General features: G+C 37.8%; 1 protein-coding gene across 1 annotated transcript; it reads right to left on the bottom strand.

The window, feature by feature from the left end:
- Positions 1 to 821: 821 nt before the first annotated feature.
- Positions 822 to 20757, bottom strand: dsc2l (desmocollin 2 like). Its single transcript, XM_036581635.1, has 16 exons — positions 20602 to 20757; positions 16859 to 16949; positions 16497 to 16693; positions 16234 to 16347; positions 15299 to 15454; positions 14902 to 15046; positions 13457 to 13611; positions 12948 to 13082; positions 11098 to 11283; positions 8884 to 9131; positions 8224 to 8366; positions 6645 to 6869; positions 6023 to 6247; positions 5439 to 5557; positions 3893 to 4171; positions 822 to 3098 (listed from the first exon to the last, which is right to left on the bottom strand). The coding sequence occupies exons 1-16, from the start codon at positions 20641 to 20643 to the stop codon at positions 2883 to 2885; spliced, it is 2676 nt and encodes an 891-aa protein (XP_036437528.1). The 5' UTR covers positions 20644 to 20757; the 3' UTR covers positions 822 to 2882.
- Between the last annotated feature and the right edge of the window lie 6308 nt (positions 20758 to 27065).

Raw genomic sequence — 27065 nt, 5'->3', positions numbered from 1 at the left:
CTATCAATGACAAATAAAACATGGCAAAAAATGTGAGTGCAACAATAACTTCAAATGTTTTTACTATTTCTATATCGAATACAAATAATACTAACTGAAGTTTAGAAACAGCTCTTTTAACAAAATGCGAAATTATTATTATAACATTCCAAGCTGCTTTTGCTATCTGTGACTTCTAAGGTTAACAGTGGTTAAAAATGTCTTTACTCTCCTCTGAAGTCTTAATAAGCTCCTCTGGGATTCATGGATTCAGACCCAAAAGTAGAGCTCAAACTTTCGTTAATGTAAAGGCTTATTCCTGTAATGTACTCCTCTTCGAGTCTTGGGTGGCCTTGTCCTGTAATCCATGCTAAATATAAATGGTCACATTAAAGAAATGACTTTTACGTATGATGACCAACTGAAGGTCTCAGTGTAGCTCCTGAGCGTCAACAGGCCAACAATGGGCAGGATGTGCTCACTGAAGACAAACATCTTTATCTTGCATTGCCTGCATTGTTTAAAACTGTCACCTCCATTAGTCATTTGACACGTTATTGTGCAGCAGCTTCCATGTGTCAGAACAATGCTGCGCAGTTTCCTTCTGCAAAAACTATTGTTAGTATTAAAACAACACAAGTTATGCCTTTCCCCATTATTTGCTGATGTAATTAACAATCACACTTCAGTTACGTTAAATAATGTTATGAGTATTTTACTGATTTCAAAGGGAAGGTTACAGTATGGTTGCACAATATTCCTGAAAGAGATTGCATAATACACTGTTTTAGTGTCTCAGTGAAACTGTTAGAGTTGTATTCAAGTAAACTCTACTTCTATGCTTGACTTCACACTTTTTTATTTAAAAAAGTTTTAATCCTTTAAAACAAAAACAGGCAAACAAAGCAGTGACAATAACAAAACAGTTTGCAAAGCATTTTGGAGGTTTTGGTGTGACAACTTTCTGGGACAATAATAAAGTATCTTAAGTTTTATGTTCAAATCTTCCATAATGCACCAAAATTCAGGTTTTACAGACCCACAGGTTCCAACTAAACTCCAGGTTCCAGAACACCCCCTGCTCCCCAACACACATTCTGATAAGTATGACATCAAAACTCCCAACTTGGGACAGTCCCTTGGTGATTAATGAACCTCTAATGAAGGGTTCTGCAAGACACCAGCACCAGCCTTCCCTATGGACACAAGCTGAAATTTTCTCAATAGTTCTAAAGAGTCTCTCTGAAAGCTTTACATTCATCCCGGTTATTTCATAAACAAACACATGCTCGTTATATTACCACAAAAAAGCTGCATAGAAGATAAACACTTATTTGTCTTATAATCTACAGTAGAAATGGAGAATCAGAAAAGGAATACCAGTGTTTTAAGTATCACGTAGCATCAGCTTGGCATGAATACAGCGTTAAATGAATATGTTTTGATGCCCAGTACTTTCAACATCATTCATATTATCGCAAAAAAGGTTTTGCAAGCATCTTAGTCATTCACTTCACTGGAGTCTTTTTTTTTCTACACTGTGTGGAGATATGGGCCACGCAAACCATGGTGCAATGGCAAAACGTCCAATTTATTAACTTGTGCTGACCAATTAAGGTAGGCTGTTATCTCGTGTCCTGTCACCATTTCAAAACGAATGAATTATGCACTGAGGTAAAACACATGTAGGTATTTGGGATGTCTGAGTTCCTCTGATGGTGACATGAGCACTAGAGTAGCCACTGTACAGAGCGAAGAGCATTTTCTGCGATAATATGAATGCTGAAAGTTGTAACACTGTCAAGGCCCTGTTAGAGCCATGCTCTCCTCCAGCCTTGTGTATTTTTAAACAGGCTATTCTTATTGTACAGAGGAGACATTAATGAGAGAAATATGTATGCATATTGTACAAACATTAAAAAATATTCCTTGCTTTAATAGCGAAAGGACCAAATATATATGTATCGGCCACCAATGCACCCTTACTATATATACTGACAAATGGAAAAGTTCATTATTGTTATTAGTCTGGTAATCAGTAATTCAATAATTACAACTAATAATTTAGTGTCTTTTATAGCTCATACAACCTCATGCACATGTAGTTACTAGTGGTTCGATTCCCCGTCCACGTAGGAACACCACTGCTATACCAATAAGAGTATCCATACGCCACTATTCTAATAGGAGCTCTTGACCTCTTTATTCACCTATCATGAAAAGTAGCACTGGATTAGAGTGTCTGCTAAATATAGTAAAATTTTTACAAAAAACTATGTAAATGTGTAAAATAATTGTCCTATCTGATTTAACTACGGCTATGTAAAATTAAACAACGTTCCAACTATTGAGTTTTAACCTGTCTCTTATGCTCACTGCACTATATCTTATGGTTTATAGAAAGAATTTGTATTTTTTATTATTTTTTATTTTGTTATTGACAAAATCGTGTTAATTATGAATTGCCATTATCATTTCAAAAATTATTTTGGTGCATCTCTAAAATAGTAGTATTTTAACAGCCAAAGAATCACAAGTGTTGTCCAAAAGCTCATCTATAAAATAAAACTAGCATATACACACACACAGACACACACACACACACACACACACACACACACACACACACACACACATTGTACTCTGAATACAGCAGCTCTTCTCCTTGAGTCCTCTCTTAGACAGAGCATTGTTAGAGAGCTCCAGGCAGTAATATGCAAGGCTGTAGAGCGCTGGTGACAGATTCCAGTGACTGCTGATTGCAACATCCAGTGTTTCTGCTTCTTTCCTTATCCTCCACTTTTTCTCAGAAAGGACAGGTCGGTTCTTATGAATACTCAAACTGATCTCACATCATTTCTTACACCATTTCATTTCTCCCAAACTCCGCCAGCCCACCTGTCTCACTGTTCACCCCTCTCCGCTTTGCTCATACACACGTCGGCGAGCGTTCTGAATTTGGGTCCGAGTGAATCGAGGAAGTCCAGTGAGTCCTGGTTACTGAGGACACTGCAGCACCCAACAGACCCTGCAGGAGAACCCACCCCCTCGTAGCCATAAGACTTCAGAAGATCTGCCGCAAACCGCCCATCTTCCTCCTTGCCAAAATAGACCAGTTTCTGCCACACAGAAGAAAGTAAAGGGTCAGAAGTTAAAGGAGATGATAGCATTGCTCATTTAGGACAGAGAAAGCTTTGAATTTCAGAAATGTGCTTTAAGCTCCAGAAGAGAATGCTCATTAGAAAAGGAAAAGTGCAGGGAAAGTGATATGATATTTAAGATTAAAGGGCTCATATCAAATCTAGCTTTTTTTTCTTTTTTTAATAAAGTTAGAGTTAAATGTATCAGGTAAACATATAGGGCCAGTTTCCTTGACCTGGATTAGACTAAAACAAATTCCACCGGTGGTTCATGACTGAGCACCCCAGTGTAGTCCAAAACTATGCTTAACCCATGGTCAAGCCATAGTGTTAAAGTTTCAGTATGATCTATCAGGTCCATATGTGAAAACTAAGCTGAAAAAACAGTGTTTTACTAAAATTTTACTTTTTTGAATCCCCTGCTTTTTTGGATGTCTCAAAAAAAACAGTATAATTGCATATTGATGTTATAAGGAGTGTTTCAGCCTAAGCTGTTTTTTGAATGAGGCAAAATGCAAGGCAGCCATTTAGAACAGTGGTCATTTGCATATATCTTAAAGGCACAGTAACAAAAAGAGTCTGTGTTGTTCTAAGGGATTAAGAACTGTTGGAAATTGTCAAAAAAAAGTTAAGATATGGCCCTTTTAAATTTCTTAGCGAGGCCCCAAATTGCATTCCCCACCAGCCGCAAAGCGATGAATAGGAGAGACAGGACTTGAACATTTAGATCTATAAGAGGGCACGTATGCCACAAAGTCACCAGCTCCACTTACATTGTCTAGGTAAAGCTCATTGGTCCTCCACGTGTCCAGGGTGGACATGTCAGAGAACTTGTTGTAAGAGGAGGTGCCATAAAAGCCTCCGCCGTACTGTCCAGAGGAAAACATGCTCTGGTTTGTCATGTAACCCTGCGTGCCACCCTGGTACATGCTCCCCCCATGGATGGCCTGCTGTCCAAAGGCCCCTCCGGCTGCTCCAACCACGTTCTGATGCACTATGTTGGCTCCACCACCATCTACCCCACTGCCAGGTGTCACCAGCAAAGCATCTTTCTGTTGAGGGAAAATTTGTTCATTATATTTATATCATTCACAGTGGCATATACAGCAGAGGTCTGCTGAGGGTTTGGAGGGGGGGCAAAGTGGACACTGTGATGATGAACTATAGTGAACTTCTTTCATTGCCGTTAAAATCGGCAAGGTGTCACCAAGGTGCACTTTATCTCTGAGGGAACACAGCTTGTTTGTTACTCTTCCATATAACCTGCTGTGAATTTTTGTCATCTACTCCTTCATTCTTTACCCTGTTATTATGAGGACTATGCTTGTGCACAAAGCTTCTAAAAACTGATGTGTGCAGCTAACATTCTCCACCGTTGTGCACAGCTTTGCTGTAAATCTTGGATTTATTATTTCTATTTAATTACTTGGTTTTATAGTTCTGCTGCTTTTGTATTACTGTTCGATTACATTTCTAGACTAAATAATTAGAGTGAACGGACTGGCTCTTCACTAGCTTGACGGACATTAAGGCAAGGTTTCCTATTGCAAACACTCAAGTTAAAGTTTTAAATACTGCAGATATTAATTCCCTGCAGAAATCTTTTATTTACAGTGTGCAAATTTATGAAGTTTAAGTACTAGCTCTGCATTAACCAAAGGTTAATTTGTTAAGATAATTTGACTGAGAGTAAACCTCTGACACAGTCAGTTGCTCTTGCGGTGGGGATTTTTGTATAATTGATCTGGGATTGTGAGTCTCTGGCCAAGACCAATTACAGCCTATAAACATGCTGCTCTTAACTCACATTGGGTCACACACTAGAGGATAACCTCTCAAATAAAACAGAAATCTTTCTAAATGAGGTGAATACATTTCAGGTCAGATTAAGTCATTACTTTTCCACAAACATCAAACACTTACCGTCCCTGTTTAACCAAGCAGAGAATAAACAGGGTACTATAAACAAAGAACAAACAAAAAACCCTAGAATAAACAAAAACCCCTACAAGTTTTGGATCCAGCTCCTCAGGGCATTCAGCCAGTCCATTTCTTTGTTTTATTCACCAACCTAACACAAATGAAGCAGCGCTGACTGCTTGTGTTTGTTTAGGTGTGCTGGAAGCTGGAACGGAACAAAAATGTGAACTAGCCATGGGTCACAGAGGACGTGGTTGGGAGTCATTCCTGAAGGCAATGGGCTGACCCAAAATACTTGCTAACAGGCTGCATTTAGGTCGAGCATACGTATGCTGAGCAAAACATTCATTACACTGTTCTCTTTCAGAAAAAGGGTGAAGTTTTAAAACAGGTTCTCACCACTTCCTCCCCTGGAGCTTCAGTGTTAGATTTGAGCAGCATTCCCCCAGTTCCATCATACTCATCAGTCATGCGCAGTTTCTCTCCCTTTGTGCTGCATACTAAGACAAACAGCAGACCTGCCACAGAGAGAAAGAACATTATTCATGCACCCTGGAAAAACCTCAGTCGTGTTTTTATAATGAACCTGCTCATGTACACTTTTCTAGCACTGACAAATATGAACATATGTGAAGAATTCACCTATTTAGACCTTAGTTTTTTACCACATAAATATATTAGGGCTGTCAGTATAAATTATATTAGTAATCTGCATATTATTATGTTGATTAACTAAGTTACTACAAATGGATTTGATGGAACAATAACAAGCCAAGCATGAAAAACTAGGCTAGCCTGCAAGAGAATTAAAATATGAAGTATAACTCCTGATTTATCAATTAAATTTGAATGAGAGTAGTCAAGTTTAATTTATTAAATAATTTTATGACTTTTATGAGAGGCCTAATGATATATCACTAATTAGTATGTATATTGAAAAAAGAAATTAGCAATTCAGGATAGTGCCAGTAGAGGGCACTCACAGAGCAGCAGGAGCAGCAGCAGGGCGAGCAGTATGGCGAGGACGGCCCAAACTCCCAGTCTGGAAGAAATACTCTGAGCCGCGCACACTCCTTCATTTGCACACTTGCACACACGTACAGACACAATCTGCTCTTCCCCTACACCCTGGAGGTCCTTCACTAGCAGGGGGACCTGGTACACACCATTAGGCATATCCACAGCCTGCTCCAAGACCACAGAGGTACCTAAAACGTAAGAGGGTATTCCTTGAGATTATGATCTCACTTGAAAAGAATCAGAAGCATCAGTTTCTTAAGCTGTTGTTCATTGTGCAGAAACATGTGACCTAAGAGAACAACATATGCACTACTCATGTTACATGAAACCTTGCAACTCCACCTTTTTGTTTTTAATTTTTTTTGCCATTTTTTACAGTCTAAAAACTGCAGTTGGTCTTTACATTGTGTACATTTCATGACGAATGTACCAACAGAAACAGTCCAAAATTACATGACAAAATTGTGTTGCATCAACACAGACTATAACGTTATGAATATAGAGGCTGTTTTCTTACAACAGGTTTTAAAGAGGCTTAAAGATGAACCATTTAGGGATTTGTGAGAACATGTCCCCTTAACATACCTGGCTTGGGATCCTTTATATTCCATTTCCCTTGACTCTCTTTGCCCAATTCAAAGGTGAAAGGTCCAGAGTATGGCCTCTCATCATAGTCCACCGCATCAACAACAATGGTGCTGCGTTGACCATCCTTTGAGCACACCACCAGGTCCGGTTTTGGGATCACTGGGACATTATCATTCACGTCTTCAATCAGGATCAACACCGTACCCGTACCGGTCTTCTGACCTGAGAAGGGGGAAGCATTAAATGTGTGGTCTTATTTCTTCTATTACAAGCAGTATTAACACTTTCGTACCTTTTGGCTATTGATGAAGTGTAATTAGAATCATTTTGAAGGGGCTCCCACTGTCAAAAACATAACAGCTGTCTGAAGCTAAATACAATCCCATAAAGCACATTTATTTTTATTTTTTCATTCATTCATTTTTCATTTCATTTCATTGATTCATTTTAACGTATGCCATTCACCAACATGGTCTCACAAAGACTGAATGCTTCTTATCTTACCTCCATTATTTTCAAACTGATATTGCTATTACAAGAGCAAATGAGCATCACTCAAGTGTGAAAGACACTTCCCTAACTCATAGTTCTTTTCTCCAACTGGCTGAACAGCTAAGGAAAGGAAAATAAACCGAACAAAAGCCAATCTGTTCAAGAATGCCATCCTACCACTCTCTGACACTTTGTTTCAGCTGGTGATACAAAGCAAAGATATAACACATTAGCAGAGTACACGACGACAAACCACAAAAACACTCAGAACATTCTGTGTCTGCAAGACACCACACCCTATTTTAGGTTCTTATTTTCAAAGTGCGTAAAGATTGTTGCTACAGCATATTGCCAGAGGTCCAACATACTGTTAATTTTGTGCCATATTTGGACCCACTGCAAAGCCGAAATTCATTTGCCCTTATGACAGCAATATGAGTTCAATATTTTTTGTGAAATTTTAACAACATAAAGCTCAATCTGATCCAATAATCTGGTGATTCTATCCAATTATTCACAATTAAATGGCCTGCTGGAATGATGTGAAATTACGGTGGGTTATAAATATATCATAGTAATTCCACAGCAGAAGAAAACATAAAACAGACGTGCTATTTCTATGGTCTTGTACTGCATAGCACACACTCCATTTTGACTAATACTTTCTGGTCTGGCTCCACCTAAATTGCGGTGGTTTAGCAGTAATGGATTACATTATTGCATGGAGAATGAGGCAAAAAATCTGCTTGTGTTGGGTTTGCACACATCTGTCTCAAGTGATCCATTTTCATGTTCCACCACTGTGCATATTTCAGCTGTATAAAAAAGAAACATGACTGGCTGTGAATATACTAATGTACATTCCATTTACCATAACCCATTAGCACATAATACGGATGGATGCAGCTGTATGAAAATTGCATGTGCCCTGTTGCCTTTTTGTACAGAACTGACGTGGGTTTTGTGCATTGCATCGTGAGAACAGGGCCCTTTGACATCTTTAATGAGGGCAGTTAGACTGGAACACACATGAACAACAGAACTGTGCAAAATTCAACTTGCAATGTAGTGTTTATATACTCACTCTCATCCACAGCTTTGACGGTGATGTTATATGTGCTGTTGTAGACAAGAGGTGACTCTCTGTCAATAGTGTTTGCTACCTTCAGATCGCCAGTAGTCAACATCACATTTATCCAGGAACCTGGATCAGTCAACTTGTAGTATCTGAGAGTGCGAAACATGTTGGTCACTTACTTTAAAAGTGTACACCAGGTTTACATAAAAAGTGTGACTCATTCATGCATTTTCAGCGGTCATTAAATTAAGTAGAATACATATATGACTGCTGATGTCTTGCACGTGATATTTAAGAAGACAAAATAATGACATTTGATTTTTCTAGACTTTTGCAGCCGACTCACTCGACCAATTACAGTTGCTCTTATGTTGGCACAGCAAACCAATAAATGATGGATCAGTTGTATCTTGGCAACCAATACAGCGTGTTATGCCATGTTTGATATGCATAGTGCACAGTGCTAAAAAAATATTATCTGAATATTTTGCATTTTTCTGGCATTGTTTCTGAACATGTTTATTGTGTAACTACTTTAAGAATAGATTATTTAACTCAGTTTTAAATTTTGATTTAAATATTAAAATCAACTTATATTCTACCACATAAATCCAGTCATTTATCACCAAACAATTACAGACACCATAACATGACAAATTCCCTTACTTAATACCCTTGCTGCTTTTAGTCTCTGGATCAACAGCCGTGTAGGTTCCAATGAGAGTTCCGTTGGGTACGTTTTCCTTGACTTTGAGCCGCAGTATAGGTACAGAGAACTCTGGTCCCTCATCCACATCAGTCACGGTGAGCTCTATGGGGACCTTCTTCCAAGAGGAGCTGCTACGTACCAGGGGAGCCTCGTTACGGGCCATCAACTCTAGCTTCACGACTTCCTGTTTTTCCCGATCCAGAGGCTAGGCAAGAGAGGAGAAATGATGAGATGAAAAGTGGGGAAAACCCCCACTTTCAGCTAAGCAGGTATGACTGTGGAATTTCCCTTGGAGGCAGAGACAGTGAAAAGGTAACTGAAAGTTTTCTGCATTTTATATTTGTGACCTTCATAAAGCATGTTATGCTTTATATAATATTGTTGTCTTTTCACTGTATCTGAATATGCCTATAAAGGCACTTAACAAGTCAACTGGTAGCAAGAAGTCCCGGTATCATAGCAACCACTTCAAGACGATAAGCATTATACACTACAAACAGTAATCAGTCAATCTCTCAATTTCACTTTCAGATTTCCCGTCACACTGTTTCCCGCCACCATGTGCCCATCATATTGTAGCAGATAGACCGTCAATCTACTTCATTCAAAACTAGTAACTTCATGTGTTTTTTTTGTCCTGAACTAGGTGGGTTTTCTCAAAAACAGAGGAACAGCCTTTGGGGAGTTCTACCTGTATTAGCTTGTTGGTCTTAGGGCAGGGTGTGCCTGCAGTCACTGCGTCTGACACACACAAACACGTCATACACTCAGCCTGTCTCTCACACCCTGCTCACAGATACCAGACTAACACCGTAACTCTTCTATAAATAATATACACAGAGCTTTACCAGAGATACAGCATCTATGCAGTCTCTGAAAACCACTGTACATCGAAAACCACCAAACTACAGCCAAATATATGCTATCCTTCAGAAGTTTGGAATCACTATTCAGATGTTCGAAGACAAGTTTTGAATAATAAATTAATGAAATTATGAGATACTACTAGTGTTAAGTTCATAAGTTTTTAATAATTTGTAGGAAGCTATCAAGTGATGAACAGCGCTGTAGATGATTCCATAATAACTAAGAATGATCTACAGCATCAAGAGTGAAGTTATAACAAAATTAGGACCACAAAAAGGTGATCAATTTTTGAGGCACCCAACTTGACAAGAAATTACTGAGAATTACTATAAAAGACAGTAACAGGAAACTACTATAAATAACATTGTTGTTTCCAAAAATCTTGAAATACTGAATAAAACTCCCAATACCCTTAGGGATCTAATTTCATTATACACTGTATATGATGCTACTGAACAAAAAAGTGACACGTGAGCTCAACTTTTTTTTAACAGTAGTGTACAGTTAGGTCGATAATCTTTGGTAAAGATGGGTAAAAAAATATATAAGTAAATCTAACTTTCAATTGAAATACTGTAGCCTGAGAAAACAAAAACTCTTATAATTTTTTTTTCTTAACAAAACCACGTCACCATTACTGGTACCCCTGCATGTAGTACTTTATGGATCTCAATATGCCATCATAAAAGCAATGATAATGCTTGAAAAATTGAAGAATACATAGCACAGAATCTGAGACCACTCTTTGAATAAAGAATCTCCCCAGATCCCCCAGGGTCCGACATAGTCTCTTTTGGACTTTCTTCTTCAATTCAGCCCATATTAATAATTACATTTTCTAGTTACAATAGTTACAATTTCCATGGGTACCAATAACTGTAATATATGGTTTTTTAAACAAAAAAGATTTTTTTTTAAACATTTTAGTTTTATTGGACAAAATATACAAATTAAGGTCAGATTTCTCTCATATTTTCAGTGTGAGATAAAGCATATAAGCCACAGAGACCTTTTCTATTTCCTTTTTTTAAGTGCCAAAAATTACGTAGCTGACTGATCTATCACATAATGTGTAAATACTTCAAACCAAAAAATAAGGTCTTTGATTTACCACAATTTCACACAATTCTCAGAAAATAAAAGGGCTAAAAAGGCATTCATGTGTTTTCTGCCTTGCTTAGCTCTAAACTCAAACCCGTTTTAAACCCATTCAGCCTGTTTTTCTAAAAACAATTGTCTTTCTGCACTTTCTCCAGGTACATTCTTTTTCCGCACCTCCCCCGCGCTCTTCCCCTCTGTCTTACCTTTGCAACGTAGAGCAGCCCCTCATTGGTGGCAGGGTCAGTCCTGATCCAGAAGTTTCCACTTTCGTTGCCCTTGGTGATCTCATACACTGCTTTCCAGTTTGGGGTTCCTTTCAGGTCCTTATCATCCACAGGGATCCTGAGGACCAGAACGTCTGCCTGGTTCTCCTGCACTTGAGCCTTGTACTGTCACAGAAACACAACACGTGGTCATGACAGGATCTCGCCATAAACAGATATGATGGATGAATGAGAGTCAGAAAGCTGTACTTTCACAACGGAGGGTGCTGGTTTAGAACAAATGATTGACTAGAAGACAGCCGAACGACTCTTCCTATAGGGGTGTGTTTCCCAAAAACTTTGAAACAATAAGTACTTTGTTTCACTTTGTTATTTTAAGAATATTCGTTAATGTTTCCCAAAACTCTTCTTAACTAAAGTACTATATAAACGCACTAGTATATCGCTGTTGTCATAAGAAAACCTTGTATCTCCATTTTACATACATAATTTGAAAATACCTGTTACCCTTTACATTGTGTGTAAATTTCATGATGAATGGACTGAAACAAATGACCCAAAATGACTTGGAAAAAGGTCCGGTTCCACTGACTTACATTAAAAATAAAGTATGTTTTTTCCTTCTCCTGTAAACATACATGGACATACAAGGTTTTCCTCTGACAACAGCGATATATTAACAACTAACTGACATATTCATTATTCATAGTCATATCAACACATTTGATTTAATTATATAATACAAAACAAATGCGTTGATGTAAGAATATATACAAAAAAAACAATATATTTTGAAATAAATGAATATGGGAAGATGGGTGGTGATAACGGTAATATAAATTGGACTCTGTTTTTAGAGCATTTTTTTTTCCTATCTCCTATAACTGATCATTTATTTCTTCTATGAAAAGTGTTGTTTGCTTACACAGCTGCCGTTCACCATTTGTCCCACGGAGTACAGTGTAGGACTATTTATCTGACTGATTGACTATTCAAATGTCTGTGTAGTCAATGCTTTCTAATATTGTGTTAAAAAAAGTTTATAGCTGCTTTTCAGGCGCAACAGGGATTTGACAGTAAGTGAAATCTATGGTTCAGCTTTCAACTCCTGCACTGGTGAAGCGAGGAATCAACGGAAAGCACTACAGACTCATTTGTTAAATTTTGCATTACAAAACCCATCAGGAAACACTCGCAGAACTGACTCATTCTTTTCTTGTGTCCCTCGTTAGGTTGTTTGATTTTCACTAAGATCAAGCATTTTTGGTGAACTTAGCTCAGAACCGGTCTATTTCGATATGCATGTAACCTGCTAAAACTTCTTTTTAGACTCTTATACTCTCACAGACCAATAAGTGGGCAACACAAGGCAATTCCTTACCCTCAGAACTACATACCTTGAGTATTGGTTTCATTATAGATACATGTGATATGTTTCTTTAACATGAAATGTTCATAAAATATTTATAAAGATTGATGTGTATATTTATTCAGTTATTAAGCAACATGTGCGTGATAGCAGTTCAGTGATCAAATACTGTATAAGCTGTATAAAAACATATTATAACAAAATGTGCTGATACACTGCTTCTTAAATAAACACAAATAGAATTTAAATCACATTACAAATAAAATCTAAACAAGACTAACGGATAAATTCCATATGTAAAACAGACAAGCATCTCAGATTATCAAATATGATTTCTATATGAGGACTGGGATTGTACATTTATTGGAAATGGAAAAGTAGTCACCACTGAGTACTACGTAAGAATGGATTATGGAATACAGTACTGGCTGCACTACTGAAAGTCAAAAAGATGGCATACCAGGCTTTCTTTGAAGGTAGGTGGGTTGTCATTGATGTCAGTCAGAAAGATAGTGGCCAAGCCCTGGTTGGAGAGCCCATTAGATGCTCCACCCATGTCTTTGATTTCAATTCTAACAAAGTACCTGTCCTGAGTCTGAGGGGAAAAAAGCCACAATTTTAGACATTTTAATGCAATTACAAAACATGAACATTCACACAAATTACTTATAAGACTTAGCAAAAATTCTCAAAAAGCAAACAACACACAAATACATACCCATCAACACATGCACTGAAAAAAGTAATAGTGAGTTAACTTCACTTAAATGATTTCCACATCATTTCTACATGAATAAAACATCCTACATCAGCACAATTTCTGTTTACATAACAATGCTGATGTAAAGCATTTTATTTTTGTGGAAATTTTATACACATTTGAATCAAATGGAATTGAAGTCGACTCCACTCATCACCTTTTCTTCAGTGTGCTGAGTCAAAGCATTGTGTTTGTAGGCAGAAAAATACCTCTCTATCCAGTGTTCCTGTTCTGCTAGTTATAAGTCCACTGAAATCGGCGATGGTGAACAGGTCTGTCCCATTCAGTAAAGAGTATCTGATGCGGGTGTGAGGGGTGTTGGGCTCATCCCTGTCTGTGGCATTCACTTTTCCTACAACAGTTCCTTAACATAGCCCAGAAAAAAAGCAATTAATTCTTGAGCTTCATGTAAGACTACAATCAGCTAATGTACCAGTATGTACTGTTCTGGTTTAAAATGGCCCTAGATCAACATTTACACTATTTTTTTCACAAAATAAGTGTCTCGCTTCTTTGTTCTGCATCCTGCTGCACAGGTAATGTCTGTCTCCATTTGTCTGACGGAGAGAGCGGTGGTGTTTTTTTAAAAATTCAGACTCTTGTTTGGCATGGCTGATTTTCCATTCCTCCTACAGTGCTGACAGACTACTCACAATAACCTACTTACAGAGGAGGACGTCTTGCTTGAGGTTTTTTCAAGACCTGAAATGCATTAAAACTACTTGTACTTGAATTAGACTGAAGCAATAATTTGGAGAAACATCAAAGTTTGCTTCTTAGTAATTCAGTATACCACATATTAAATACACACAGTAACATTATCATGAACCTTTAATAAAATTACTACCAGTGCAATTTAGTCGAACAAGACGCAGTTTAACCAGAGATTAGATGTGCATATCAGCTCTGCTTTCACAACACTTAACTGTCACAATGTGATCACATCATATGGCCTAAACTCTGAACATATCAAAGACAAATAAACACAGCGCACAGCCGCAGCCAGGCAAAGAAGAGAGAAACCCACAACTTTGTAGTATTAAACTTTAGTATTAAACTGTTGGCTTGATGCTACTTTGACATGTGGAAAACCATTAGGGTGCTAGTAGAAACTGTCACTATCATATGAGTGGACAAGCAAATGCAAGTGTGATCTTCCACATTAAGTGCTATTATATCATGATGTGCACAACTGTTGATTATTATATAAATAAAAATGTAAGTTTAACAAATGATTGGTATATCCAATGGTTTAATTTATGTGAGAGCATTTGCGCTCTTACATAAAACAAACCAGAAAGGACTGCTGTGCTCTCTAAGCAAATAGGCCTTTAGCTAAGAGAAAAGTGATTGAACATACAGTAAGCAACCTACATTTGTACATTACAGGCACCCACCACATGCAAGGCACTTTGTTTAGGTACATTTTCTACTGCCTGTGTTAAGGTAGGGAGGTAGGGATGTTTTTTTTTTTTTTGGTAATGGTAAGTATTTGACTTTTTACTGAGTTTTTGTTTATTGTTTTGACTGCTCCAAAGCTTCAGCTTATTATGCGAAAACCTCAGACCTAGATGTATCGATGGCACGTTTCTTAGGTTTTAGGCTAGTGGCAAGGTATCATTAACAAGCACATAACAACATTAGACAGACTCACCTGGGTTGCTCTGTTCCTCCACAGTAAAGATCAGAGGGCTGGAAAACTCAGGAGCATTGTCATTCTCATCCTCCACGTTCACAGTGATTGGTAGAGGCTGGTCTTTCTCCTGATTGGTATATTTGTCTTTTGCATGAGCTAAAAACTGAGGAAGAGGAGAAGTTGGTAAAGCAGGTAGCGCAGGGTAGGTAGTCTTTCTTATACAGTGCTATAGGATATGCAGGCTTTGGTTCCAGTGCTATACACAGATTAAGGGTACTGTACTGCTTATACAGTCATGTGTACAAATATTTCAGTGTAATACATTTCTATTCAACTGTATCCACATTTTTAGACTACATGGCCAATGAATTTGCTTAATTAAAGAGTGTGGGGCAAAAGAATGAGCATTACTCACTATAAGCTGAGGGTATTCCTCACGGTCAACAGCGTAGTGAACTTTCAGCTGGCCGGTGTTGGGGACGACTGAGAACAGGTTTATAGGTGTAGTGGTAATGCCAGGTCCTTCAATTGTGTAGTAAATCGAGTAATTTACCGAAGAATCCGATCCAATCTGGCAGGAAGGAGAAATACAGAAGAGCTGATATGAGAAGGGTAGACGAAAATGGCAAATATATATATATCACAATGTTTACAGACATTTTCAGAGTACACGATAGGCATAACAATATTTAGTCTGAGCTGCTAAAAAAAACAAGCAGTTTGTTATCTCCTATCCTGCATAAAACAAAACAAAGGCACACATTTCAAAGATCATAAAGAAATTTTAAATGTTAGTTTTTTTCCTGTGAGTCATTTTAAATACATTTTTTTATATTAAATAATGTTGTTATTGAGGTAAGTACTTGTTTACAAATTATTTTTAAATAAAGATAGGTTGGCCATTTGCACCTCAATTTTTTTGCATTTTTTCTCTCTTTTCTTTCTGTAAAAAATAAATAAAGAGCTTATGTTCAAAGTAAAAGTCTGGGAAGGACAACGATAAAAGAAAACTCAAAAAAAGAAAAACTGAGGAAATCCAACAGAAATTTGTATAATTCTACACTGTCCACAAACTAGAAACCAAAAAGAGGAGCTTGCTTTAACCAATCTGAAGAAGAGCAATTTTCTGAGGGAATATTCTCTCTTTTTGGCGTCTTCAGTCAGTCAGTGCAGCGTCCATTCTCAACAGAATTGCGCCTCCTTCTGCTTAGTGTTAAAAATCATGCTAAAAATCATGCAGCTGTGGGAGCCTTTCCGAATGGAAATCATGTTAGTGCCATCACCAATACTTAGTAAATCTGATCCTATAGAGACAAATTTCTGAGAGTATGAGGAAAGTATGAGTCTTACAGACTCCAATTCCTTGGGGAAAGGACCCTTATCATTCTCTTTGATGCTGAGAGGAGGAGGACTCCATCTTCTCTTAGCACGTCTGAGAACTGCACTGCTAGATTTTTGAGACACCTACAAACACAGACAGAAGAAATATTGTATGGAGGTCCTTTTTTGATGAGAAAAATATTTTTTTTTAGTGCTGTGGCACTTACAGAAAAATCCTGACTGGGTTTTACAACTTCAATAACCAGCATGCACTGCTCACTGAGTGGAATTACCTGATCAATGGGGGAAAGGTTGACATCTACTTTCCACTTGTGACCGCTCTGGTCCTGCACCAGTACCCAGAAAGATTTGCCGTCATCTGGTACCGTGATGACATCCGCAGTGAGAATTGTGCCATCGGTCTGTACGGCAAAGTCCGGGTCATTGGAGACTAAATACAGCCTCCCGAACCCACAATGATCCAGATTCACTAGGAAGAGAGTACAAGACAATGCCAACATGAAGTGGTCAACCTCCAGAATCAATAACTATGAGGATAAATATTTTGAAACACCTAAACCTTTTATAAATAAAAGTGGACATTAAAGTACATGCGATGTGCTGGATAATCAACAACAACTCTCTAGCTCTGTACCTTTGGAGACAACATAACCAGCCTGCAGCCTCTCAGGAACCTGTGCTCGAACATGCCTCTGAACACAAGACTCCACTGAATAACGCAGCACCTGTGAGAGAGAGAGAGAGAGAGAGAGAGGAGGTGTTGGCTCAGTCACAGCCAACTTCAGCTTTCCTAAGACGTGTTCCAGTCACAACTATTACTGCACTGAAACAAAGTGACTCAGTGTGTAAATTTGAACACAATCTGCACAGTATCCAAATACTGCACTGACAGAAACATTTGTCCCTCATTAACACCTTAAACACCTTTATGTGGGCCTGGTTTTTCACACTCATAACTTAATAATGTGCAAATTAGTTTCATAACTGTTACTGAAAAATTTATATTAGTTATGAAATAACACATCTTAAAATGAATTAAGGAATAATAACTCTTTCAGTCAGTCAAATGTCTGGCATTTGAGTACTTAATAGCTAGCGCCTTAACAGTTAGCTAATTCGAATCTAAAGAATTCACAGGCCGAACTAAATGCCCTGCAATTCATACTGGGACAAAAATAACTTGCATCTATTTCTACAAAAATATCTAAAAATAAATCGAATGGTTCTTTAAACCAGGGGAGTCCTGCAGGTTTTCATTCGAATAAAGTAAGAGCACACATGGTCAACTGTTTGAAGATAGAGGCTGCGTTCAAAACCACATACTACTATACTGTACATACTACATTCACAGATGCAGTAAAATGCAGTAAAAATGAATAAAATGCACATAATTTAGCACAGTAGCTCAGCATAACAAACATTCTGCTCTTCCAGAGCATAATAACTTTGTCATCATTCATCAATCTGAAATATAGGTCAAATCTAAACATCTATCCTATGCCAATAAGTAACCTATTGTCACCTAAGCATTCTGCTTCTTTAATACATCAAACGTGTCTTCAAATATCGGTCTAAATTATCCTCAATTCTAATGATTTGTTTTTTTAACAACTTATCTGATGATACAAATATGCTGGTATATTCTGATTTCATTGTGTAGCTTTAGTGTGGGAATAGAGGTTGGCTGAAAAAAAAACAGATACAGGGTTAAAAAGTGGGAGAGCCTTCATGACTTTCGCTCTTTTGTTTTCTGTTTCACTCTCTCTGACTCTAAATCCTGCAACCATGCTTTGGTTTGGAGGGAGATACGATGAGTGGGCAGTTTTTTGTATTGTAATAAGAAGCAGATGTTGAAAGTGAACAATTGCACTCCACCCAGCGTCAGCGCAACTCTATTCTTCTCTCCCTTTTCCTTCCCAACACACCCTGTCACTGCATGCTACTGGCATGAGCTTTACAGGGCAGTGCAGGCTGCAATAATTTATCTTAGCAGTAGTAATGGGAAATCTAAACAGGAGGTGAAAAACTGATACACTTCCAGCTCAGCACAAAATATGCATCATCAAGCTTTGCTTGTCCCACGTAAAAGTGGGCTACATGAGAATATTACACGTAATACACAAACGCACTACTCTCTGTTGTACAGTAGGCCTAAAAGAAAAACAGGATGCTTTCAATAGCCTGAAAAAAAAAAAAACTTCCCACAAAGAGCCACGAGGAGTAGAAATGAAAGAAAGCAAGTAAACTCCAGCCCGTTCTGAAAAGCTGCTGCCTATATAAAGTTAATGACAACAACAATAATAATAACAGTAATAATAACAACAAGTAGTCCAGCAAAAGTGAGTAATAGCCTACAAACCATAACATAGACAAGAAAATAAAAACAGTAAGACAGGTTATGAGGACCACCTTGCCGTTGCAAAACTTTCTAAGGTGAAAGAAAGTCTTTTAAGTAATACTACGAAGTGAAATACTCTCAAATAAATCATAAGCACCAGTAATGGCCTCCAAACTTTAAACCTGAACCATCGAGCCAGATTTCCTTTCATAATTTGACTAAGTCCTTCTTCATTATTATGAAGTGGGGTGGACAATGATGATATTTTAGCATTATCGTGATAAATTATGTCACAGTATGATTTTCTGAGCACATTGTGGACGTCACCAGAGCTTAAAGAACACTGACCAACATGCTTCACGACAAAAACAGCATAATTTGTCTTGTTTAACTGAATTTTGTGCAGAACAGTATGTGAAATGTTATATAAAAATCACTGCCCGAAAATGTTATATTTTTGCCAAATCCAGTTATTTATTATTGAGGTAGTGTCAGATATAGTGGAATGGTTATGCAACATGCACATCTGAAGCTTCAGTCTGTCACAGCTGTACATTTTATGAAACAAATACAGAACTGTGTCCACATTACTTAACTACCTTTCTAACCAATAATTATTGGGAGATTAGTACATGCACTGCATTGTGGTTACAAACGGAAATACAAAAGAGAAATGAAATGACATTACAATAACCCTCAGGCGGTTCATGTCTATGAATGCTGGAGTAGGCAGTCTGGATAGTATTGTATGTCAGTATGTTTCACTGACAAAAGGTTTTATCAAAAAGTCCAAACAATATAAACAACCAACTATTTATTATAATTTTAAAAGCTGAATCAAACCATTCTTATTTCTGTACTTCACTCTGTTAACTTTTAGACTGTTTTATAATCGTAGTTTTGAGTTGTTCTGGATCATTATAATGTAGTCATCAGCATCTGCTTCATTAAAGACCCATATTTCAGTCTGCTTTCCTCGCCTCATTTGGGTTTATGCCCAGTCTGACTCGATCCAGTGCAATAAGGAATCCTTCCAAAATGATAATTACTGCAGCAAATGAGAAGACCAATATACTGGATTTTAGCCTAACGGCCAGACGCCTAATGCCCATTTTTCAAAGGTTTTGGCGGTAGATTTGGCTTGGAACAGCCAGACTGCAGGATGTAAACCTGCCCTAAAACCAAGGGACATTTGGTCTTGGTCAGTTTTCATTTATAGGCATATGGGTCATTTCTGCAGTCTTTCTGCTGCCTGACCACAACACTAAAGTGTTTACATTTGCTTGTGCAATGTGTGTATGTTTTAATGACCATCAAATTCGTGCGACCATCACAAATTTAGATTCAGTGTCCCTATTTGCATACAATTGTAGTAACTTAAATGACAGTGTTCCTAGTTAGTCTGCAGTCTATAGTTTTAATAGTTCTGTACCTGACAGTTTTAGCTGAATAAGTCTATTTCATGAGATGGCTCGCGTTTCTATTCGTGTTGAACGTAGCTAAGTGGTAATGTAACTTACAGGCCTGTTAAAAATGTAGCCCACCTAGTATTAAACTGACCTAAGGTTGAGGCTAAAATCAAGCTTCTGGCTTCCCTGTCTAATTATTAACCTAGCAGAACCGAGAGGGTGTTACCAGATAAAAGCTGTGGAGAAGAGCCATATAAACTAAGCCCAGACAGTCTACGAAATATTTCTTAATCCCCTAAAAATGGTTCTCTAAATCGGGAAGTCGAGGAAGCCGAGAAAGCCTACCTCGCTCATATCCAACTGCCACATTCCTCAAGTGGTCCTGTGAACTCTGTGAGCTTAGCAACCCTCGCTACCCCCCCCATAAACACGAAGCCGTTGGGGGTGTTTTTTTTTTTCGTTAGCAAGGCGGACATAACGTTACACATTTACCATTTAACGTTACTTCTGCTCTCGTGAGAGGACGATAGCGACGGACAACTTTTCCCGGCAAGAAAACATAGATAACTGTTACAGGTAACCACACATTCCTAAAGCCGTCTGAAGAGTGTTGACAGCGGAAAAACTTACCAAAACAAGCAGGCTAATGTAGAAAAGGCCAGACCGCGACATGTTGTCCAGGCAGTAGGTTCGTTTAGAGCGGAAAGCAGCGGCGTCCCCGCTCCAGCGTTTCTGCTCTAGAGGAGGAGGCTAGGCTAAAGTCCTGTAGGCGAGGTGTGGTGTGGTGTGGTGGTGGAGGGAGGGAGGGAAGGAGGGAGGCGGCGGTTGCCTCAGTCCAGTCTTCACCGGGTTTGGGTGTGGTGGGGCGTTGGCGAGCCTCCTGTGAAGGAGGTCTTACCTGGCAGAGCACCCGTATATTTGAGTTGCAATGAGGTGAGTAATTATCTTAGTGAAACTTCCTCCCAGTCCTATTGTGAGTGAGTGTGAGAGACACTCAGATGGTATGTTTATCAGAATTGGATGGGTCAGTTCTCTCCTGTCAAGGTGAGTGGCAGGAGAGAGAGAGACATATACATACTACAGGACAATACTAGCTACAGTGCAGTGTTCAGAGTTTAAGCTTATGAGTTTTTAATGTTTTTAACTGTTCTTCCAGCCTCTGATAGGTTTTCTAAAATTTTATTTTCTTTTACCTCAGATCTCTTTCTCAACTTTGTAATCAAAGCTCTGCTGATACCAGCATTATTTGTCGTACCTTCTAAGAACAAGAGAGTGAGAGTGAGGGCTGTGTGTAAGCTGAGTGAACTTCGTTCCAAACGGGAAGTGCAGTAAAAACACAGTCTGTTGGTCTGTTTTGCTAGGCAGTGAGCTGAAAACCTCAGAGATGGGGCAGGACTGTCTGTGTTTGCCCACAGAGAAACTTAACGGCCCATTTGGAAGCCTTTAAAGATGTCAATGCCTCATTGGCAGCCATCAGTACCCTCTGCAAGATCACATTTAAATTATACACCACAAAGATATATAAATGACTCTTAGGAAAGTGAATGTGATGTTTTGAAGTAGTAACATGGTCCATTTCACAACATTTTATGCTCATCAATGGATTCATTATTTTTCAGTTGTATTTATGAGTAAAATCTCGAAACATGCTGGACCGGGTTTATTGGGAAGTTGAGTAAGTAGCATACAGACATGTAAGTACAGTCATGAAACACATGCTCTTATATGCTACTGTCCGCCACTGATCAGAGGGATCGTCATATGAAACAGGTCACAAAGTCCCTGTTTGTCACCAAAGCTTCCATAATACCAATACAGCCTTCACTGTGCCACGTGTGTGTGTGTGAGCAGAGTGAAAAATCACTTGTGGGGTCTGGATTTTCAGACGTGTGTTATCCATATCAGATCTATCTCTCTCTCTCTCTCTCTCTCTCTGTATGTGATGAGCACTGACATGACATTAGTAACCATCTAGTCATGCCTAGTCATCGTCATCAGACCATCATTTTTTTAACCATCAGATGAACCGTGATAGTGAATTCTGTTTTCAGGTGTACATGCTACATTACGAATTTATTTGTATAAAGTTTGAGGAGATTAAAAGTTTGAACCCTTAAAGGGGAATTCCACTGAGTTTTAAAGAGTTTCAAAATGATTCAGTCATTGAGACATAAACAGAGTCATTCAGAGTGGTGTAATGTCAAAAGGTTCACTGTAGAGAAGTTTGAGATTTCAGATTTCTTTACAGTGGCGGTGATAGGAACCAGGGGTCGCAATGTGTATGTAGTAGAGGTGGTTGATATGGCGATACGTCATATCACAGTAATTTTCACAATAATTTTCACGATACACAATATGGCACGATATACATTTTTTTTCTGCTATTGATAAGTTGGAAAAGACAGCGTAGAGCCACATAAAAATACTATTAAAACAATGAATACCATGAATTATTTCCAAATTTTGTAAATACTGCACTGCACTAAATCCAGTTTATCAGGCCTTTTTATGCTCAGTTTTATTCAAACATGCAGTTGGTAAGTGTTTTTAAGTACTGATGATGTCCACAATATGATCAGAAAAGCATATTGTGATATAGTTCATCACTATAAGGATAAATTTTGTCAAAATTATATGAAAAGATACATTTTGTTTTTACCTTACAATGCACTGCCTGTGTGTTCTCTGCCATGAATGAATTTCAAAAAGTACAGGGTGATTCAAAAAGATTCATCCGATTTCAAAGCGCCATATTTTTACAACTGTGAGGCGCCTAGGAACCAATCACATCCCAATTGAAAGAGGGGGTCACAGAGTTTCTGACTGTCACCAGAAGATGGCTCCCTTCAGTCTGCGAGAAGATGGCGACTCCTGCGTTTTGCATTCTCCACTTCAATAAGAGTGAATCCGTCATAACTGTGCAATGTGATTTTCGCCAGCTGTGAACCTCCAACAGCTCAGAGCATTCATCATCGGTTCCACAACACTGGATGACCTCTAAAATCGCATTGAAAGAGCCGTAAGCACAATGACATCTGACATGCTCAATCAAGTATGGGATGAATTTGACTATCACGTTGATGTTGTCCGTACAGCTGGAGGAGGTCATACTGAGCACAAATTACATAATAAACTTTACACTCACTTAAACCATTTACAATTTACTGCACTGTAATGATTCACAAGTGAAATAAGTCTTTTTGAAATCAAATGAATCTTTTTGAATCACCCTGTATATTTTTGGCCAAAACCTCCTCAGAACTATCATAAAGCAAAGTCTCAGGCATCAGGCAACATTTTTATAAGCACTTCATGTAATAACTTCCTGTGAGGGAGCTTTTAGAGGCAGACATCTGGTTCCTGTCACCACCACTGTGAACGCTTCTCACTCTGCAAATCTCTAGAACTGACTCTGACTCTGACTAGCTCTGAATGACTTTGTTTACATCTAAACCATCTTAGTAAACACTTTATTTCTTGAACAAAGTTGAGAAAGATAGTTTAGACAGGTTTCCTTATTGTTTTCATCTTATTATAATTTCAAGCTTTTTCACTTGACAATAAAAAACCGGGAAGTATATCAGCAGTATTTAAGCAGAAAAAATGACCTTATGATTCACACTGTCAGAAAACAACATACGCAAGTGGAACAGACTGTAGGCAGGGTTTACTGGAGAGATATGTCAGTAGATATGAAGATAGGAAGAAAAGAACTGATGCAATAAAAACAATCACAAAAAAAATATCACATGTTGCTAATGGCTCAACCACAGTAGCAGAGCAGTAGGTGTTAAAACACGCAGAGTATTTAACACAGCGTCATGCTTGGTGAGATGGATAGAATGGGGCCGGAAAGCGAGGCAGTGGAATTTGGGATGTTACTGTGAATGACTCTAAACCCTCTGCCCCAGAGCTCCTGTTCATCTGGTCCAACCGTTTAAAGGACAATGAACTGTGGAGCAGCAGAGACAAACACACGACCTCAGCATCTTCAGCTACTCAGAACAGAGGGGCAGAGGATTAAGATTATAATCCACCATTTGTGTGCTGAGTTTTTATGACTCAGTTCTCACACTTGTTTACAGATTTGTGTGGTTACTTTCTGTCATACTGTAATATATTGTTAGTGTCCTATAAAAACCACAAAAACCAAGTCCATTTTTTTTCCATTTATGCCAACGATTTAAAATATTAATTGTGTAAACATTTCATGACAAACCAACATACAGCAATAGTTTAAAATTCTAATAAAATCTTGATACTGTTGACAAAATTGCATACAGTGAAATTAAGAATGTTTTTACACAAAAGTGTCGAATATACTATGTGTGCACTTTATGTTAATTAATTTATGGTAATTTATATATTACATATCATTTACTATAACATCTTTGCACTACAGTTTATATGTAGTGATTAATCATATTTATACAAACAACATACTGCAAATGCCCGGTAAGGTTGTAAAAGGGGCGAGTGGGCCACAACCTTAAAGTTTGGCTTATGCAAATTAACTGTAATTAAGTATGTAAAGAAGCAACCCACACGTTTCTCTTCCAAATGAAAACATACATTTTCTTTCCAGCACTTACTGTTCATAAACAATTCATCCATAAACAAACCATTTTGGAACAGTTTTTATAAGTGTTTTGCTTATATTTATAAGACTATGTCTTATGGTTTTTTGAATCACACAAGCTTTCCAATATAAATATATAAGATGTTATTTACTTGACATTTATTAATTAATCCAAATTTTCATGTTTTGAATTTATATGGGAGAATATGAGGATATGAAGCTTTGTGGTAGAGGTGCTTTATAACTAACCCTTTAACCTGGCTAGTTTTCACTGAGTTATTTACATGACTCAAAATGGTGCTACATTACAGATACCAAGGAGGTGGTTAAAATAATATAAGTGTGAATGCTGTGGTTTAGATAAGGTTACTTTTATGGTATAAAACTTTAGGTTGAATCTCAAGAAACATCTATCTAATTGTTGTCAGAGTTCACAGGTGACATTGCTGTGAGATTATGAGAGCATGTTCTACTTGAACCTGTTTAACTACATGAAATATCCATGTTACCCACTTTAGGTTGCGTCCCACTCTCGAGACTTTATATGAATGACATCTATAGAACGTTTCGATTTTTCTTTCTGTGAATAAAAAGTTTTGATAAAAGAATTAGCAGAAACTAACTTCTCTCAGTGTTTACATTGGGCAGTTTGGTCAGTCTAACTAGGCAAGGCTAATCCCTGTGGGGGCTGTACGTTATTCTGGCTAGCTCTTACTGCAAATTGCTTCAAAACAGTGCTATGTTTTGGATATGAAGATGGTGATTAAAATAGTACAGGTGTAAATTTTATAATTTATACTAACATCTCAGTAAACTAAAACATTTCTGACAAAAAAAAAGTTCAGATTACACAGATTACACTGCTATGGGCATATGGGAAATGACATGTTCAGCTCAAACCTGTTTCACTACATTAAAATGCCTGGTTTAACTTTGCAGTAGGCTGTGCCCCACACTGCCCTAATTTAATTATAATTTTGGCATTGCTTACAGAGGACAGTGCAGCGTGTGATTAGAGATTCCAAGTCTATGACACTGAAACTGTAGCCTGGGTGTGCCAAGATGAGCTTTAGACACACCTGTTTATGCCTAAAAACCTGAGGTTCATTGTGTACTCTTGCAGTGAACACATCTTATCAGGCCTGAATCACTTGGATTTGAAATGGGTGTGGATGTGTGTTTGTTGGTGTGTGAGCATATGTGAAAGAGTGAGAGTGAAGTATTGCACAATACAGCTTCGTGGTTCGTTTTGATCGTGCTGTTGCTCTTCAGTCTGCATCTGCCCTCTAGAGTGGAAGCCCCAGTATTTCAACAAAATTTTACAAAAAGCTTTTTACAAAAAACTTATAAAACTAAGACTTTGCTGTATCAAATATTACTTTTCCAAATATTGGTATTGTATTGAATATTTCCTAATTAAATTCATTATTTGCATGTTATAATATCATTTTTTATTTATTTATTTTGTCCAAGCTTGGCCTTTATTGCAGATTCCAATCTTTTTAGGAAACTTGCTTTCAGTTTTCCAAAGAAATCTGCAGGGATATTTTTCCACACCACTTAAGTTCAGTCTTAGAGATTGGTTGCGTTTTCTGCTTCTCATGATCCAGATAATCCCAAACACATTCAGTAATGTTGAGGTCTGGACTCTGTTCTGAAAACACCAGGAGCTTCTTTGATTAATTTGCAAATTTTCTTCTTTTTTGTTTGTTTCCTTTTCTCAGTAAGGGCTTCTCGACAGCTACACATCATTTCAGACCTACAGTGTTGAGTCTTCTCACAGTGGAAGGATGGACAGACACACCTGTGGATTTTATCAGATCTGAAGCAGCTTGATTTTCTCCTCTCTTTCAGAGATTCAAAGCTTGAGTGCTGTTTATCTGATGGTTACAGTTTTGGTGTCTACCAGGTCTTGCATGGTTGTTAGGAGTCCAGTGTTCTCTGTATCTTTTAGTAATATTTTGAACTCTAGTATTTTTGGAAACTGTTACTTGATTTATTTTCCTTTCTCCTTCCTTGTGCAAGTGTTTACCTTATATCTGATCTCCTTAGAAATGTCTCCTGAAAATGAGCAACTTGTTCTTAAATGCTGTTTTGTCTGGAAATGAAAGAAATCAATGGTGGTCTCTGACTTTTGCATAGTACTGTATGATCAGCTGATAATTTTTTTCCAATAAATGGGATTTTTTAATTTTCATTTTAGCCCAATATTGGAATGGCAGCTGATACTTACAAATGATAATTTAGCAACTTGATTTTAGCTTGTGCACATACTGGCACATGTTACATCTGTTTACATTATATTTAACTCTCTGTGGATAATACCATCCTGCCTAGGTGGGAAAGCCAATGCTAAACCAATAAGACTGTACGTAAGAGTATATGCCACCATTGTGAATGGCTCTGGATAAGATTGTCTGCTAAATAAAGTAAAATACATAAATTCATCTCTAATTTTGTTATCATGGCTTTGTAAAATGATTCAGTCTGTCTTTAGAGTTTTAACCTCTTATGT

This window comes from Colossoma macropomum, unplaced genomic scaffold (assembly GCF_904425465.1).
Source record: "Colossoma macropomum unplaced genomic scaffold, Colossoma_macropomum, whole genome shotgun sequence".
Classification (NCBI taxonomy): domain Eukaryota; kingdom Metazoa; phylum Chordata; class Actinopteri; order Characiformes; family Serrasalmidae; genus Colossoma; species Colossoma macropomum.
Note: the sequence above shows the minus strand (reverse complement) of the source record. Positions and strands in the feature narration are given on the sequence as shown.

What these genes read in the sequence shown, in the direction of transcription:
- dsc2l (XM_036581635.1), bottom strand. Translation starts at nt 20,643, where the DNA reads ATGTCGCGGTCTGGCCTTTTCTACATTAGCCTGCTTGTTTTG. An exon ending in TCCCCAAGGAATTGGAGTCT is followed by an intron (nt 15,455 to 16,233) that starts GTAAGACTCATA and finishes CCTTCCTGCCAG; the next exon opens with ATTGGATCGGATTCTTCGGT. An exon ending in AAAAGCAGCAAGGGTATTAA is followed by an intron (nt 8,367 to 8,883) that starts GTAAGGGAATTT and finishes TCGCACTCTCAG; the next exon opens with ATACTACAAGTTGACTGATC.